Here is a 17,566-nt window from a genome sequence, read left to right on the forward strand (position 1 = left end):
TAATTAGAATGAAGAACGGCTCTCATTGCCTCTAATTGAGATGTGGTGAGAGAGCATCAAAGAGAAATTGCAGTGACAGAAACTTGGAGAGGACTGCTCTCTTTTTCTTCCTCTCTTTATAACTCTGTAACTCTTAAAGTAACAGCATTAATAGTACAGCATTTTCTTTTTTTTTAAATATCAATTTTAATACTTTATCTTTTGAAGTAAGATGCTCCACAAAAATGGTTCCAGGGGGCTTAGACCAGCATCCAGTTTTAGGTACAAAATGGTCTTATGCAACCACAAGCATAAAAACAGATCAACACTCAGAAAAATGGATCCCCCTCCAAAAAACAAAAAAAAAGACCCTGAAAAACATTGGTTCATTTCTTTAACCTTTTCACTCTCTCTTCTCCTACATGTATCTCTTTCTCTATGAACTGTGACATTGTATTTCCAAGCCTTACATGACACGCATTTACTTACTGTGACGGGTTTTATAGTCCTGTTACTGTTTTGTCATGTAAAAGCTGCATGTTTAAGAGGTGTTGAGGGTTCCAGGTGGCTTCTGCTTCTCGTTCTGAGCCCAGGCAGCACATCAAAGCTTCATGGCACCACTCCGGGGTTGGTTTACAGAAAGATAGCCATGGCTGCAAAAGCAATTTTTTTTATTTTTTTTTTACACAGTTCACATCCTCTACTAATCTAGGGCCTGCTGATTTTTGTGCTCCATTATTAATAGATTTATTAGAGGATAGAAACACGTTCATGTGTCATTTATTTAGAAATATCAGTGGTTCATTTCGTGTTCATGTGCTCAGATGGGATTATAGTAACTTTATGTTGTATATTGTTGAATTTTCTTTAGCTTGTGGTGGGTTGAAGGGAGTATATAGTAGTGAGAAATTTGAGTTTCAGTGTCAAGAAAAATAAACATTCCACCTACCTAGAGAGAGCGAGGCCAGTTATGCTTACATGGTGGCTTTTTGGCATTACCTCATAATAATAATGGATTGAACTCGCAACAAAGTTAACAAAGATCATTTAACATTTAACAAAGAACAAGTCATAGTACATAGTTCATACGCCATTATCACAGACTGGCATCTGTAGTGCCTCAGCAATTTAGCACTCATTGACCATTATCATATGTTCCCTCTAAGCTGTCATTGTTCAAACAAAACATCAGGCGTTCGTACAGCCTAAGTACATTTTATTACTTTGCCACTCTGCCTTTAACCACGGCAGTTTTTTGAAGTCCCACTTACTCAGCTTCCTGGATTCTTCGATGTGGCTCCTTCTGATGAGGCCCCGTGTGAGGCCTTCAGATCATACTGCGTGGTTTGTCGGTTCCTCAGCAGTGCATGAGTCACTGGACAGCGGAGCCGGATGGCTGACACTCTGCAACACACTGTGACACAGCCACCTCCCTTTATCTTGTGTGTGCTGCTGCCCTATGAATGAATCTCACGTGGCTTCAAACGACAGGTCAAGAATGTGGCTGAGCTTGTTCCCACCAAACAAGCATTAAATGCAAAACACTGCGCAACCAAACAGCCCTCACTCACGTAAACACAGAGAAACTAAGGTGTGTATGTGAACAGGCATGCATGACTACACGTGTGAATCCGGCTATGCTGTCTTTTGTAGATGCTACAGAGGGATGTAGCAACATCATAAACATCCGGAAGAGGCTTAAGCCTTCTGCACACTGGACATGTTGTGGATGATAGGCCTCTAACAGTAGTCAGTGATGGTAAAAGTGACTAATTTTCTGATAGGTTTCTAACAGCAGTCGTCGGTTATCATTGGTTCATCTAAATACTTCTAATGACAGATGATTTTGATTTCATGGGCTCATTTCTATTTTTTTTAAATATATATTCACTATTGTATATTAATTGTAAAATCTTATTATTTGTTCGTATTGCTCCTGTTGTTTTATAATTGTGCTTCGTGACAATGTTGTAAAAAGCACTATATAAATAAATCTCAAATTGAGTTGAAAGGCGCACAATATCCAAAAATCAAAACTGTTGTGTTAACTCTTTTTTTACTATAGCCATCAATGCAGTTTCTGCTTGTTTTGATTGAGGTCCATAACTTAAACTATGCGATTTTTTTCATCAAAACCTCTAATGGAATGTAATTTGATCGAAAACCGGAAAAAACCGGAAGCTAACTGAAATTTTGTCTTTGTAGATAAAGTGTTTCTATTATGTTTAGAAGCTTATATGTTTTGTTAAGGCAGTTGTACAAGATTTTTTTAATGCCAAGACAGCTGCAGTTGTTGTCAGTTTTATTTTAGCACAGCTGACTTTGTGGGGAAGTGTGATTTGTTTTCACCCTCCTCGTTCATTGCTCACTAGCAGCTCAACACAGTCAACAACATTTCTCATACTGAGAGCTAACAGTGTCCTAATTAATCTGGTAAGAATTAATTGTTACATTAATTAAAATATCCAGAACATCCAGCAGATATGATACGAGAGCCTCTTTGAGAGCCACTGAGCGTCACTCATCATCTTGCTATTACTGTGGATGTTAGCCTAGAACAAGGCCTTGAAAATTAGTTGCGGATAAAATGTGGAAAAATTTACACTGTAAAAGGTGGATCATTCTAAAATGTACATTCTGAAAGGTGATCATTATGTTTTATTTTACGTTAAATAATATTTTTAATTGAAGAGAAATCACCCATTCAGATGATGTATCAAGTATATCTGTTCTGTTCATTGTGATGGTCTCTGCAGTGTTTTCTGTATGTTGTAGCTCTGCTTTGTTTTATGTTCTATGTGATGATTTTTGAGCTTTTGCCTTGAGGCTACATTCACATTGCAAGTTTTATTGCTCAGTTCTGATTTTTTTTTCTTTACTCTGATCTATCTGCCTTGACGGTTCCGCATATCTATCTGTCAATGGTGTGAGCACACCTCGCATGTTTTATGAAGTTAAAGCCCCAGCCGGTCTGCGGATGATCACCTCTGACATCTACATGTGCAGTAAAGTGTGGTAGGGAAAAAAAAATTATCCAAACATATATATCGCTGCTGCCGGAACAATCTCTATCTCCATTTTTGTTGTTTTTCACTTTTTGACATGAATTGAAAATGCTTGTTTCTCTTTACATAGTGCATTTATTTCATGATGAATGGAGCAAAAGAAATGGCCCAAAATAGCTTGGAAAAATGTTTTTTCCTTCTCCTGTAAAGTTATTATTTTGGAGATGCAAGGTTTTGTTCAGACAGCGGCTATATATAATAGCAGATCTGATCATTCTCATTATGGTCTCATGGCCACCGTATGTTTATGATTTCAAACCACATATGAAAGCAGATTCAGTCTGATTGGAAAAGATTCAGACTTTTGTGTTCACACTGTAAAAAAATCTAATTAGTTTCTCATTTAGGCAAGAGACCAGTTTTGAGCTAAATGAATAACATTAATAATGCAATGTGAACAACAGTGTCAAGAATGTAATGTGAATGTTGCTTTGGGAGGGTGAGTGTGTAGGAGGTTTCAGTGGAACTGATTAGAAATCCTTTAAAAGACCAGTCTTGAGTAAAGACTAGCACAGGTGCTGTTCAGACAAACTGCAGTGAAGTTTTATTTATTTTGTGCGGATTTTACTTTACACTTAATTCACTTTCTGCTGTTTTTCTCCCCCCGTACTGAGTTTCTGGGCTGTGCTTCTTCGGTTAATGCCTGGCTTTTTGGCAAGTTCGTTGATGTATGAATTATAGTCCTATGAATCTGCCTTGATTGGTGTTGATTAGACTGAAAATCATTGTCTAGCTGAGACATTAATGTTTAAATGGGAACAATGAGGAATATTTACAGGCAAGTTTCCACAGAGTGCTGGGAGTGTGAAGTATGGGTATGAAGAAAAATAGTTGTATTGTGGGATGAGCTCTTTTTATTTTGGTCACTTTTTGTGTGAATCTCACTTTGGATTAAGGCCCAGTCCCATTTCACCCCTTACCCCATCACTTAGCCCTTACCCCTCCGTTTTGCACGTTCACATCTAGGGGTAGGGTGTCCCGATTTTTGTTGAGATAGAGGAGTAGGGCAAAGTGTTTGGGCTACATGGCCCTGCAAATGGAGGTTTTGCAGAGGCACACTTCAAACGGAGTGTTTTAAGAAAAAGCATTAAAAATTGCTAGTAGTCTGCTGACATCTCGGTTGCTAGCTAGATAAATTTCCCATTCCACCTTAAATAGTGCAGCAGATACATTCTGGTGCCTCAAGCGTAAGACCTGCTGCTCCATTTAAGGTGGAATGGGGAAATTCAAACAAGAAGCTGGTGAATAGTGATAAACAGTTATCACACACACACACACCCCCCTTTGAAAGCATATGATTCCCTAAATTTAACTAAAGGCCAGCATTGTGGTTGCTGAACTTTGCCCTCCTCTGCTATCACTGCAGACTAGCAGGGTCACCTACAGAGCACCACTCATAGCCTGTAATGAAGTAATGTTCTTTATTTGAGGGTTGTCCCGTTTTGTAGGGGAAGATTTCAACCACTACCTGTTGTAACGGAGTTCCAAGGGGTAGGGGTGAAAATAAGAAATGGGATTGGGCCTAAATGCTTTTGGACTGCATTGCAGTATATTGTGTTCTCACAACACTGTGTTACTGCAGCAGCCTGACTCAGGGTTGTATGGCTGAAGCTTGGCCTTTCCAGCTGTTCTGTGGAAGGACAAATGAAAAGCAGATAGATAGAAAACTACTGATGTTAGAAATGTCTAAGTGTTTTTACATCCTTTATTTTTCCTGGGCTCCTCTTTCTCTCTGTATGTCAGAGTCAGAACAGTCACTGAGTAGTTTAGCAACAACTACTCAAACAGTGTTATGGTACATGTATGTTTTTCCTCTAGCGCCTTTATTCAGTTGTCTATCCTGCATATTTGCACAGCACTTATGTTCAGCAGACTGTCTGTACACCAGGAAATTTGCACAGGCCATTTGAGTACATCCGTATATTTGCACATCCTTTGATCTGTACATCTGTGCATACGTTTTCCTGTCTGTAGATGTGTACGTTTAAAGGGCCCATATCTTCCGATTATCTTGTCATTTATAATATTTGTGTGACCACACATGTAGAAGACCTCTGTTCTGATTGGATGCCCTTTATTGTGGCTCGTTCCAAAAGCAGTCCAGGCTGAAACACTCCTTATAACTGGAAAGTGAATGGGTGATTAATGGCTAAATTGTTGGTTAATGTGTGTGTATTTGTGTGTTTTCAGAAGCATGCATAAGCTGACGCAGCTGGAACGTCTGGACCTGGGGAGTAACGAGTTCACTGAAGTGGTCAGTGTCCCTGCACTCTTCTTAGCTTTTGCAGACAGACAGACAGATCTGAGTGCTTATCAACACTGTAACTTCATACAGTCTTATTAGGAACGTTCTTTGAATAGAATGATTAAATGACGTTTATTACTACATTTCACATTTTGAGCTTCGTTTAAAGCTCTTATTAAAACTTTTTGTTTTTATTTTGTCTTGTATGTCATCACATTGTGATCACACTTTCTTTTCTCTCTTCTCTCTATCTGTCATTCTGTTTTCTGTTTCTCCCTCTTTCCTCTCTTTTTCTCTTATTCTTTTTCTGTCGTTCTTTTCTCCTCTTTTGTCTCTTTCTTTCTTTTTCTTTCTTTCTTTTCGCTTTCTTTCGTTTTCTTACTTTCTTTCGTTCTTTCTTTTCTTGTTTCTTTCCTCTCTCTCGCTCTCACGTTCTCCTTTTTCTGTTTCTTCCTTTTCTGTCGCATTCCTTCTCCCATCTCTCTCTTTTATGCTTCTTTCATTTCTTTCACTATCACCCTATCTTAACTCCTCCCGTCTATCTGTCTCTCTTTTTCCTCTTTCTTTTCTCTTTCTCTCCCTTTTCTTTTTCTTTTTCCTTGTTCCTTTTTTTCTTTCTTTGTTTCTTTCCTCCCTCTTTCGCTCTTACATTCTCTCTTTTTTTGTCTCTCTTTCTTTTGTCTTTTTTCCTTCTCCCATATCTCTCTATCCTTCTTTCTTTTCTCTCACTACAATTCTTTCCTCCTCCCACTTCTCTCTCATTCTCTCACTGCTACTGTTTCTTTTCTCCTCCTCGTTCTTTTTCTCTTTCTTTCGTTCTTTTATTCTTTCCTTTTTCTTTCTATCTTTCTTCTCTCTTGACTTCCTCCTTCTATCTTTCGTGTTTGTTTTTCTCTCTCTCTCTCTCTGTCTCTCTCTCTCTCTCTCTCTCTCTCTCTCTCTCTCTCTCTCTCTCTCTCTCTCTCTCTCTCTCTCTCTCTCTGTCTCTCTCTCTCTGTCTGTCTCTCTCTCACTCTCTCTCTCACTCTCTCTCTCTCTCTGTCTCTCTCTCTCCTCTCTCTCTCTAGCCTGAGGTTTTGGAGCAGCTTACAGGAATAAAGGAGCTGTGGATGGATGGAAACAAGCTCACAGTTTTACCGGGGGTAAGGGAGCCTTTCATTTCATCTTTTCCACTCATCTCTGCCTAGCTGCTACCTCTTTTTCCCCCTCTCTGTCACTGCAGTGTAATCATGGCTGTGGACCCACCGTCCCCAAATATGTTTGTCATTGCTCCTGTAGGGCCGTCTGCAGCCTCTTTGTCCCTCTCCCACCTGAATTAGACTGTAAATCGGGTCATTACAGATGAAATGCGCCAAACCCTCAAATAAGATCAATTAATTCAAAGGCACTTAGTGATCAAATCGGAGATAAAAATGCTGGTGGTGAACGTAAGTGAAAGTCTGCTTCGATCCTGTTTGAGCATGCTTTCTCTCCAAATTGCCAGCTTGTTTTAAATGGGTCGTAATTAAGGCATTAGCTCGCTGCAGCCAGCGCTTAGCCAAACTGACAGTAATTGCAGTCTGGCCTGTTGGATTAGGATTAGCACGTTGAGGAATGTCCTCGAGAGGAAAAAAATACTTGCAAATAGGTCGTTCAAAGTGACCTGTGGTCAATCAAAGGCACACTAAATCACAATCAGTCCCCATATTTCACTGTGCACCCTGTCTGGGAGAGACAAGCATAGCCTGGGCACAAAGTGTCAGCGCCCTCTGCGCCGCAGTGCTGCTGCCTGTGTGTTCCTGCTTTTGTGGAATTCAATTTCCCTCTCGTTATTAGCGCTTTTGATTAAGCTTCTTAACGGAGTGCCCAGGAGAGCAGCTCACGCTGACTGAGATTAATCAGCGGCAAGGATAGTGTGTCACCCACACACACTTAGTCAAGCGCTGATTGCAGCTCTGTTAGATGGGGGGATGTAATTGGTCAGGACCCTGGGTCTGCTGTAGGAGGATTTGAATTGTGCTGTACTTGAAATATGCTGCACTCAAGGCCTTTTACATAGTAGACAGTAAAAGAAGGTGGCTGCATGCAGAGTTTCCTTTCGGAAATGATACTGCTGGTCAATGTCTGGTAATAATTCAGTTAGACAGACTAGCGGTTAATATTCCAGACATTGGTGTTAAAAAGGGGAGTGCACACGTACTTGGTTGATTTTTGAAGGTGTGGATATTTAAGTCAAGTGGTCTTCATTCCATACTTTGGAACAAAATGTTCTTTAGGTCCATAGTACAACACACAACAGCAGCAAATAACAACAGTGTGAAACGAGTCCAGAATATACAATAAATGCACCAGACTAAATATACAGGACTGGGTTGCACCAGGTTTTTTGTGAGTTTATACTTAAGTTTGTGCATAAAGTCTTTACCATGTCCTTAGTTACACTAGTTAGTTTAAAACTATCATTTTACTAATTTGGTTGCACCAAAAATCCCTAATCCCCCTTAACTAGTAACAACTAACTAAGTGTATGTCGCTTTAACATGACAATTACATGTTCAGAACCAATCAGTTTTAGTTCGCTCTGATTTCTCAATGGAAAAAATATCCAGCATAGAAGAGAACGATGTGTACAAGTTAAACTGAATAAAACTAATGATCTACCACCTTTGTCTGTTTATCTGTTAATATTTCCCTGAGACAGCCAAATATGCAGCTTTTTAAATGCCGGTTTCTGGCTAACCGACACAACAGCAGGTTGTTGATGTTTGGGCAGCTGCTGAGTATGACTGATCTGGAGCTGATCTGAGTTTTAATCAGTGCGAGTAAAATCATAGTGTATAGTATGTAGTGTTTTCAGCCTAGGTAGCCAAAAAAGTCATGTTTTAGGTCTTTTATGTGCTGTCTGTGTGGTTTCTGATGGTTTCCCTAAAACTTACACCGGCTGAGGGGGAGGTGTAAATATTTAGTAACTACTAAGCTCAACGTTAAAACTAGTTTGTGTGGTACAACTTGTGTTTATTTAGTAATGCATAAACCTGAACTTAGTAAACACTTACGTTACAACTAGTCTACATTTGAGCTTACCCACAGCTGGTGCAACCAGCCACAGAGCAGTAAATACACCAGACAATAAGTATGAATGATGAAGGAACTGGTGCAAACATTGTCAATTGTAAACTGTGCAAAAAGATTGAGGTCTTATAGCAGCATTCAAATAGTTAAAGAAATTAAAGTGCAGGTGTTTTAAAACATCAGGTTATGAAAAGGTACAAATCCATACTTTTCACGTGGAAAAACTTATTTAAGGTACACAATTAGACCTTAAACCCCCTGTTGTACCTTTAAGGGAACATTTACATTGTTTGTACCTTGATGAACGAAAAATGTTCCTGCATAGAACTTTTATTTCTAACAGTGTGGGGAGGTGGTTTTCTCAGAGGAGGAACTTTTTCACCCATCATTTAAGTTCATATTGTTTATGTGAGAGATGAAGAGAACACTGAGGTTGAGAAATTGGTGTTGTAGGTTTTTAACTCGCTGGCATCCATCGTTTTTGGCCTGTTATACTGATTTTTTTAACTCGTGCGAAGCAGAAATAAAGTGTGACTTAACTGTTCATGTTTAGTTAACTTTTTATTGCCATTTGTTATTTTTGTACAGTTTATGATTGTTTTTTGTTGTTTGACTCGTTTTGTTTCTGTCTCTCCACCATGATGAAAACAGCATTGATGTCACAACCCAACCAATTCGTATGCATATGTGTATTCATATTCGTATGCAATGAAAATTTCAATGTAGCCGACTTTGAAAGGCGCTCCTGGTGGGGAAACTCACTTTTCTTAGCTGCCCTACTCTACTCAGAGAGCTTTTATATTAGTGCTGCCTCAAGGTAAAGGACATTAGGGGGTAGATGAGGAAAGTTTCTTGTTAGGGGTTTGGGACAAGGCCTCCTTTTGTCCTCAAGCAGAAGTTATTCATAGAGTAAGCGTGTGCTCCCTGCCCATGACCTTCATTCATTAGGACGTTCCTCTGTCTCTGTCTGTTTATCTTCACACAGTTCAGTATCTCCTCCACTCTGGTTGGAATCTTCTGTATCGCGGGTGTTGGGCTGTGTTCCATTACATACCTTACTGCTCAATTCTGATTTTGTGCTCAGATCTGATCTTTGTCTTGACAGGTCACATTCCTCTTTGTAAGCGACTCATCTGTGATTAGTGTGAACCCACATGTGCCTTGAAGGACCAACATGCACACATATCATAAAGTTAAAACCACTGCTGACCTGACTGATATAAGTGCAATTAAAATATGAGAAGTACAATTAAAATATGAAAAGAACATTAAAACAGTAAAAGTTAGAAAAATAATAAAAAGTAGTTACATGTTAAGAAATCTGACAAGTGTTCATTACTAACGTGTTAAAGATCCTTAGTGCATAAAAACAAAAGACTGCTTCACCACTTTAAGTGTCCTATGGAATGTGGAGAAGCAGCACTGGATGATCTAGAGACATAATTTGGGACATAGTTCAGGCATTCTGAAGTGTATGAGGGTGCTGTACCGTGATGAGATTAGAAAAGTAGTGATAACGTTTTACAGTATATTCCAAAGTTAGTAAGAAATTGCTATTAATAGATAGTTATGATTTATTATCTATCTTTCAATAATGTGTTGTTCCCAAAAACATTGGCACATATTGGAAATGCGTCCTCTCATGACAGTGACTGATCTGAATTGAAAAGATCAAATTTTTGTTTTCACTGCACAGAACGAATCAGATTTATATGCATTTTTTTGTTTTACAGATGATCGGGATGCTGAAGCAGCTGACCTATTTAGATGTGTCCAAGAACAACATGGAGCTGGTGGATGACCAGATCAGCGGCTGTGAGAACCTGCAGGACCTGCTGCTGTCCAACAACGCCCTCACTCAGCTACCCAGCGCTATAGGTACAACCCAAACACACACGTAGTTATAAAAGTTTGAATGCCCCTGGTCAATTTACAAGTTTTGTTGATTTTCTAAGGGAATAAAAGTTAACACATCCTCTACAGGGACAAATCTGCCATTTTTCTGCAAATTTTGTGTACTGTTTCTGTTTGTGGGAAGTGTGCCATAACTTTTGCACAGACTGTATATTTGTTATTTTTAAAAAACAGTAATTGTGCATTCAATGTTTTCTGTGGAGGATGTTTAAACTTGCTTTCAAGAAATCAGCAACGTAATTTGACAGGCGTGCCGAAATATGTATATGGTCATATGAGAAATCACACTGGAGCACACACATTGCACATATCAACAATTTTCTTTTATGAGAAGACCTTATATGTCTGAAGTAATCTATTGTATCTCTGGTCGAGTCGCAAGCAAGACCTTTGCTCATCATCATTTTGTCCCTTAACATGGCCAGGAACTGCCTACTTTGACAGAAATGGGCCGTTTTACTGACATGCAAAATTACCCACTGCAGACCACTGTTTTAACGTGACGTAGGGGTGGGTGATTTTTAGAACGGCTACAACAAAAAAAGAGCCACAGGGAACAAACACGCATTCACACTCACAAAGATGTCTTTTATGTTTCTGAGCTCCCTTGAACTCTAGATTTAGAACTTTTAACGGTAACGATCGAAGAGGTCCTTTGTAAATGATTAATAAACCCTTAACAGATTATTAGTAACATATCAACAAACTATCAGTGAAGGTGCAGTAGTGCAGCATCTGAATACATTGAAGTAAATATCTTATAGATGTTCTGTTGATTCATTACTTACATTATGTAGATGTACTGTTAATATTTTACTTCCATTACGCAAAACCTAACCTTACCCAACCTTACCCAAACCCTAACCTTGGCCCTAATCTTAACCCTAACCTTAACCCAAAACCTAATCCTAAACCTCATATGTTTTTGACATGTTACTGAAAGTCTATTGAGTGTTTTGTTTAATCTAAAAAGGACCACTCAGTGTCACCCTTTTAAACAGTACTTTATGGATGTTCATGACATCAATGAGTGTAAAGTGATGCAGCACTTAGTAACACTTACGCTAGCATCTTATCACCTAAAACCTTTTTGCTATATAAAAAAGGGGGAAGTGTACTAGTAAGTGTTTTTTATTTATTTATTTATTTATTATGTAATACTGCAGAGGCAAGCAAGACCCAACACACTGCCAATGCAGAAAACTCTTTCATCAAATTGACAACATACACGTTATACAACAGCTCTGCAGAATAATAAAAAAATTCCTTTCTGTTGTGACTGGCTTTGCAGCGTTTCTGGAGCTGTGTATTTTCTGTATTTGCAGCATGTTTGTCAAATGTAGCTTGTGTGTAGTCCATGCTGATGGAAGTTTGTTTTCTGAATTTGTCTTTGAGTTTGCAATGTTTTTTTTCATTGTACTGTCCATTGGATCTTGTCGGCCACCATAGAATTTATCCTTCTGCTTTCCAAAATTAAAGGAATGTCCCACATAAATGCCTAGTAATGTTTATTTTTTCATCTTTAGCCATTTAGCGCTATTTACCTTCATTCATTGTGAACTCTCTCCTGGGCGCTTTCTAATGTTCTGCAGTCATGTTTTTGGTATAATGGGAGAAGGAAGTGGACAGGCTCCCTTTAAATGGGCTCTGGTGCTGATAGTCAATAGTTTTTTTCCTTTTTTTTCCAGTATTTCGTTTTTGTTTTTTGTTTTTTTTCATGATTTAATTGTGGAAATTTTTTTATAATGTAAATGTCAGAGCTGAATGCAAATCCTGCCACTGCTGCTGTGGTTTCTAGTTCGTTCTTCCTTATTGGGTGAATGAGCAGCCTGCCCCTTCTCCCTTATCTGCAGATCTGTACACACACTGTGGATCTGAATACCACACAGACACATACAGACGAACAAAACGGAAGCCCTTCTCTCATCCAGGGCTCCAGTGATTGTGTTTTTGTGTCATGATGGCCTGTTCTCTGTTCTGTTGTGGTCCTGCATTGAAAAGCAGCGCAAGCAATAATAGGAACACATCATTACCAAGTAAATGAATCAGCCGTGCGCTCTCGCTAATGAGGAAGCATGCTGAAGTGGGCTCTTTTTTCAGTTCCTCCAGCGTAAACCGAACCACGGCCCCGGATCCGCTCCTTTAATGTGACATGCAGAAGTGTGTATTAGCACGAAATAATGCCCCAACACTCGTATGAATTAATTGAACTCATTTCACGCACAGAGAGAGAAACGCTTTTCATGTAGCGGAGGCGGCTGGCCTCAACAACAGAACGCGCTTCAGAAGTTGCAAATCCATTCAGGAGCCTCATACAGCGATTCAAACAGATTAGTTTCTGCACATCGATCCTCATAACCTCGTTAATGTATCGATGGCAATATTGTGCTCTCTGTTGTATTAAATGAATTGGATATGGGATGCCTACTGAGGAAAGTCCTGTGAGGGAATGATCAATATCTGTATCGATGCCAGCTCCTCACTGAGAAATTCTCTCTCTCTCTCTCTCTCTCTCTCTCTCTCTCTCTCTCTCTCTCTCTCTCTGTCTCTCTTTCTCTCTCTGTTTCTCTCTCTCTCTTTTCCTCTATTTTCTCTTTCATTTTGCTCTATCTTGCTCTCTCACTTACTCACTTTTCCCCTCTGCTTTGTGTCTGTTTTTCTCCTCTTCCGTTGCTTTTCCTTTTCTCACCTTTTTTCTCTCATCTTTTTCTGTCTCTCTGTCTTCCTTCTCTCTCTTTCTGCTCCTGTTTTTCTCCTCTGTTGTTGCTCATTCTCTTTCTCTTTATCTTGTTTTTCTTTTTCTCTTTCTCTCTTGTATTTCTCTTTCTTTTTCTATTTTCTTTTTTCTCTGTTTCTCCCTCACTCACTTCCCCTTCTACTCTTTGTGTCTGTTTTTCTCCTCTTCTATTTTTTTTCCTCTCTCACCCTCTTTTTCTGTCTCTTTTCTCTTTCTCTCTAACTTCCACCTCTCATCTCTCATGCCTTTATTCTTTGTCTTTTTCTCTTTGTCTGTCTCTCTGTCTTCCTTCTCTCTCTCTTTCTGCTTTTGTTTTCCTCCTCTTTTGTTACTTATTTTCTTTCTCTCTTATCTCATTCTCTTTCTTTCTTTCTCTCGCCCTCATTTCCCCCATTCTGTCCCTTTTCCTTTTTTTCTATTTCTCATTCATGTTCCCATCTTTCACATTTTTTCACATTTTTTCACTGCTTATTCCTTTATCTCTCTTTACCTCTATCCCTCTCTCTCTCTCTCCCTCTCTCTCTCTCCCTCTCTCTCTCCCTCTCCCTCTCCCTCTCCCTCTCCTGCAGGCTCTCTGAAGAAGCTGACCGCTCTAAAGGTGGATGAGAATCAGCTTGTGCGTCTGCCGGACTCTATAGGCGGGTGAGTGAATCTTTTCCTCCAGGTTAGAGGAAGCGGACTGTGTGAAATACTCCTTTCTCTCAGTTCCTTTAATGTTGGCTGGCTCAGGAGATGAATTTTCACCAGCATGGTACAAACCTGTTATTACACTCAAATTACACTGTTCAAAAGTTTGTGGTCACTCATCATATTCAAAATATGCAGCATTTTTTACCTCACTCCTGTCTACTATATCTGTAACATATGTTTGATTATCATGGGCAATATTTTTGACACATTTCTCTGTACAGAATACCTGTGAAACAGTGAAACACAGTTATAATAGAAGCCAGTGAGCTGTTGCTTATAATCTGCCCTTTGGCTTGTATTATAAGCATGTTTTGAGTCAATGCATTCTCTGTTCTTTTACTTTTTTTACTCTTCTTTTACAGGTGAACATGTCAGTTGTTGCCTATGGTAATCAAACATCTTCAAACACCCATTTTGGCTGTAAATATGTCTCAGTATGTGCTAATGTACTAGCATAGGCTAAAAATATAATATAAACAAAAACTTACTTTGCTCTGATCTAAGCTGTAGTTCAGCTATTGCTGCTTTTCTCGCATCTCTGGCAGGAAACCTTTCCTCGAGAGCAGAATAGTTTCTTGTAAAATGTCTCTCAACGTTCGACTTTTTACGAGGCTGAAGTCAGCTTCTCATTCGCCACCTTCCTGCTCAAATTTTCCCGTTCCATGCCAGAATGTAAGTGCTGCACCATTTAAGGTGGAAGGAGAAAATTCGAAAAAGAGGCTGTCTCTAAATCATTGATGTTCGTCTTAGATCTTTCTCTTTGCCTTTTCGTTAGATGCTAGCTAGGGGAGATTTTTGTTTGTTTCTACGGTGACCAGCTGTCTTTATGCCAATCTTCAGGGTTAAAGGGTGAAATAGCAGTTATGGGCTACATTAACTCCAGCGTTTAAGACAATTTATTGCTGAAATTGTGTTAGAAAGATCTGTAGAGCTTTATTTTACTGCTAAAGAGGATTATTTTACTTTTACCTAAAAATCGAATTCTGTTGTGGAGCCGCAACATGGCAATAAAAGAGCTGCATGTTGCCGACCCCTGTACTAGAAGATATGGTAGATGAAGGTTAGGTTAAAACATTGGGTTATTCTTTTAATAAAAATATCTTATGCAAAATAATAATATTTACAGTGTAGATAAAAATGTGTTTTGGGAGCTATTATTTTATGATAAAATATGTGTTACAGTCATTTATGTCTTGAAATTGGATCTCTTTTAAAAAATGAGGCATTCTCACTGACAGTTTTATTATAATTTCATTCTGGATGTTATTTTTTATTATAATTTCGTTCTCTGTTTTACAGCTAGTCAAGTTAGAATCATCTACAGCTCCCTTTACCATCTAACATTTCTTGTTCTGCAAATTATTTGAGACCTGTGTGGTTGTAGACTTGTCACATCATTTTAGAATGATTTTATCCTCTGTATCTACAGCCAAACTATTTTTATAATATGCAATATTGAAGCTACTGATTCCAAACTAGTTGTATGTTTACAAAGTGTAGGTCCTGAAGCAGTCTGAATTCCAGTCAAACAAAGCTGTTTCCATCCATGCTGTGTTGTTCATCACAATATTAAGCTTTACTGCCTTTTATAACACTGCTCTATTAGTGGACAGCTCTAATCCACTGCCTTTCAGTGTGACGTGAGCAGATTAGGCTCTTGTATAGCAGCAGTGTGCGTCCAGCAGGGTTGCACTGTGTCAGAGAGGTGAAGCTGGCCATAAGCCTCAGCCAGACGGACAGACGGAACAAACAGCAGGCAATACAACCGGCCTGTGAAAGTGCTTGTCCATATGGACTCATAGAGAGGGATTACCAGAGAGAGTTTGTGAGTGAGTGAGCAAGAGAGAGAGAGTTGGAGAGGATATGTTGTCATATTCTGGTCCAGAATTCATCCCAAAACAGTTGTACCCTTTTTTTCCCCTTTGTAACTCTCTACTCTTGCTCTAACTGTTTCCAAACACACCAATTAGCCCTTATGCTAGGTTGGCTTTTCCTTGGGTGGGATTAAGAAAATCTGTTTGGCTGGATTATGAATACACGACTGCAAGGATTCCGCTTTAATCCCAGTCAGGATTGTTAAGCATGCTGATTAATACGTGTTTAATCTTCTATTTCATTTGATTGTTTCACTGCGTCCTCTGAACTGGACTGACATCTGACGGCTCTGCCTCATCTGACTGTGTCAAGTCACTAAGAACTTCTAAAACTCAAATCCTCTTTCAGCTGTGAAATGTGTGTCAGTAGTGTGCATATGTGTTTAGGGCTGCACGATGTGGATGGAGGACTATATTGCGATTATATTCTATTTTGTGATTATGGTAACCTGCCATATATTAAACAAACATTTGTGAATCATTGATGTGACATGTTTAAGACTGGCCTGCATTATTTTTGACCAAAATAAGTTACAGCTGGATCACGTGAATGCCTTGACTCCTCAGAGATTCCAAGGGATGGCCAGAATGCCAAAAACAGTGTGTGATTGGTTAGAGGCTATTTTGCATATGGGACATTCTCATAAAACCACCTTAAAACATGTCCATAAATATTTGAGTGTGATGTGCATCACACAGATCAACAGTATTCGTATAATTTAGTAGATCATTAGTAGCTCTATATGGGACAGACGTTTGAGAAAGTTCTTTGCATGTCCACATGTGACTTTTATTAATGAAATTGATATTTTTTCACTGTTTTAAATTAATTTCACTGTTTTAAATTAATTAAATAGTTTGTATTACTCAAATGATTGAATCTCTTTAAAGTTTTCAAAATTTTCCTTGTAAACTGTAGGGACATGAACCAGAATGTTATCTGGCACAAGTAAAAAGTAAAACTGCAAGGGTTGTCAGTGTGTAGCGGAAATGAGAGAAAATTGCAAAATGCTATGTGTTGAAAAATATATAGGTTATAATAATTAGTTTTGAAATATGTAGTCCTGCAAACATGTGAAAAGTTGAGAGAAAAGCCTTTATTACAAATTTAATGTAAACCTTACTGTTTTAAACTTTTATGTAAATTTAAACTAATCATTTTATTAAATGTAACTAATTAAATTAAAACTAATAATTTTAATCATTATTTTATTAAAAAAATATTTTTAATCATATAACAAGGCTTCATTGTTTGTATACCAAAAAAAAGAAAATATTATCGTCAGTTGCACAAGTTGGTTCCCAGTATTTGTCATGTTTATTAGAATTAGAATAAGTGTGATTTCAGTATTACAAAGGCCAGTATCACGCTAATGATTAGGCTATTACCATGATATTTTAGCTGACAATTTATTTCCCTGTGAATAATTGTGATTTAACAATTTTTTTGTTCATTGTAGGCAACTATTAAAGTACAATGCTAAGGCATAATTGACTGATTATCTGTCTTCCTTTGTAGCTGCCAAATAAACAAACATTACTCACTGCTTCACTCTAAAGTTGTTACAGCACCAATCAGGAGTCAGAACTTTTGTTGTTTTTATAAGATCTATGATGTGTCTCTGCATTTACTTCAGCCCGGCTGATGAAAACGCACCCAATTCACAATCTTTGTTTGTTACAACATAACCATATGATTGTAAAAGCAACTGTGGAAATTGCTTGTGTTGCTCAAATAATTGTGATCATGTGCTTATATGATAATTATCATAAGGCTACAAACGATATATTCTAAAGTTGTAATAATTCCAATACTGTTTCAAGAGCAGTGCATTGAAATTTAAAACTATCAACTATACATCCCTCGTTCTCTTGTGAGCATCTCTCAACTACCATCTTTTGGGAAAAGCTGTGATCAGTCATCAGTACTGGGTGTCTTGGTGCATCTTATCAGAGTGAAGTGGACAAGGAGGGGGCAGTGCTTATATTATACAAGCACCCATGCTCAAAT

At 38.5% G+C, this 17,566-nt stretch overlaps 1 protein-coding gene across 3 annotated transcripts in view; it reads left to right on the forward strand.

The window, feature by feature from the left end:
• Positions 1-17,566, forward strand: part of erbin (erbb2 interacting protein) — a 65,569-nt gene that overhangs the window by 12,321 nt on the left and 35,682 nt on the right. For all 3 annotated transcript variants that reach the window (XM_036595711.1, XM_036595712.1, XM_036595713.1), the window contains exons 6-9: positions 5,235-5,298; positions 6,357-6,431; positions 10,074-10,218; positions 13,561-13,633. In XM_036595711.1, coding sequence (XP_036451604.1) covers positions 5,235-5,298; positions 6,357-6,431; positions 10,074-10,218; positions 13,561-13,633 — 357 coding nt within the window. The remainder of the gene's footprint in view (positions 1-5,234; positions 5,299-6,356; positions 6,432-10,073; positions 10,219-13,560; positions 13,634-17,566) is intronic.

The sequence above is a fragment of the Colossoma macropomum genome, unplaced genomic scaffold (assembly GCF_904425465.1).
Source record: "Colossoma macropomum unplaced genomic scaffold, Colossoma_macropomum, whole genome shotgun sequence".
Lineage (NCBI taxonomy): Eukaryota > Metazoa > Chordata > Actinopteri > Characiformes > Serrasalmidae > Colossoma > Colossoma macropomum.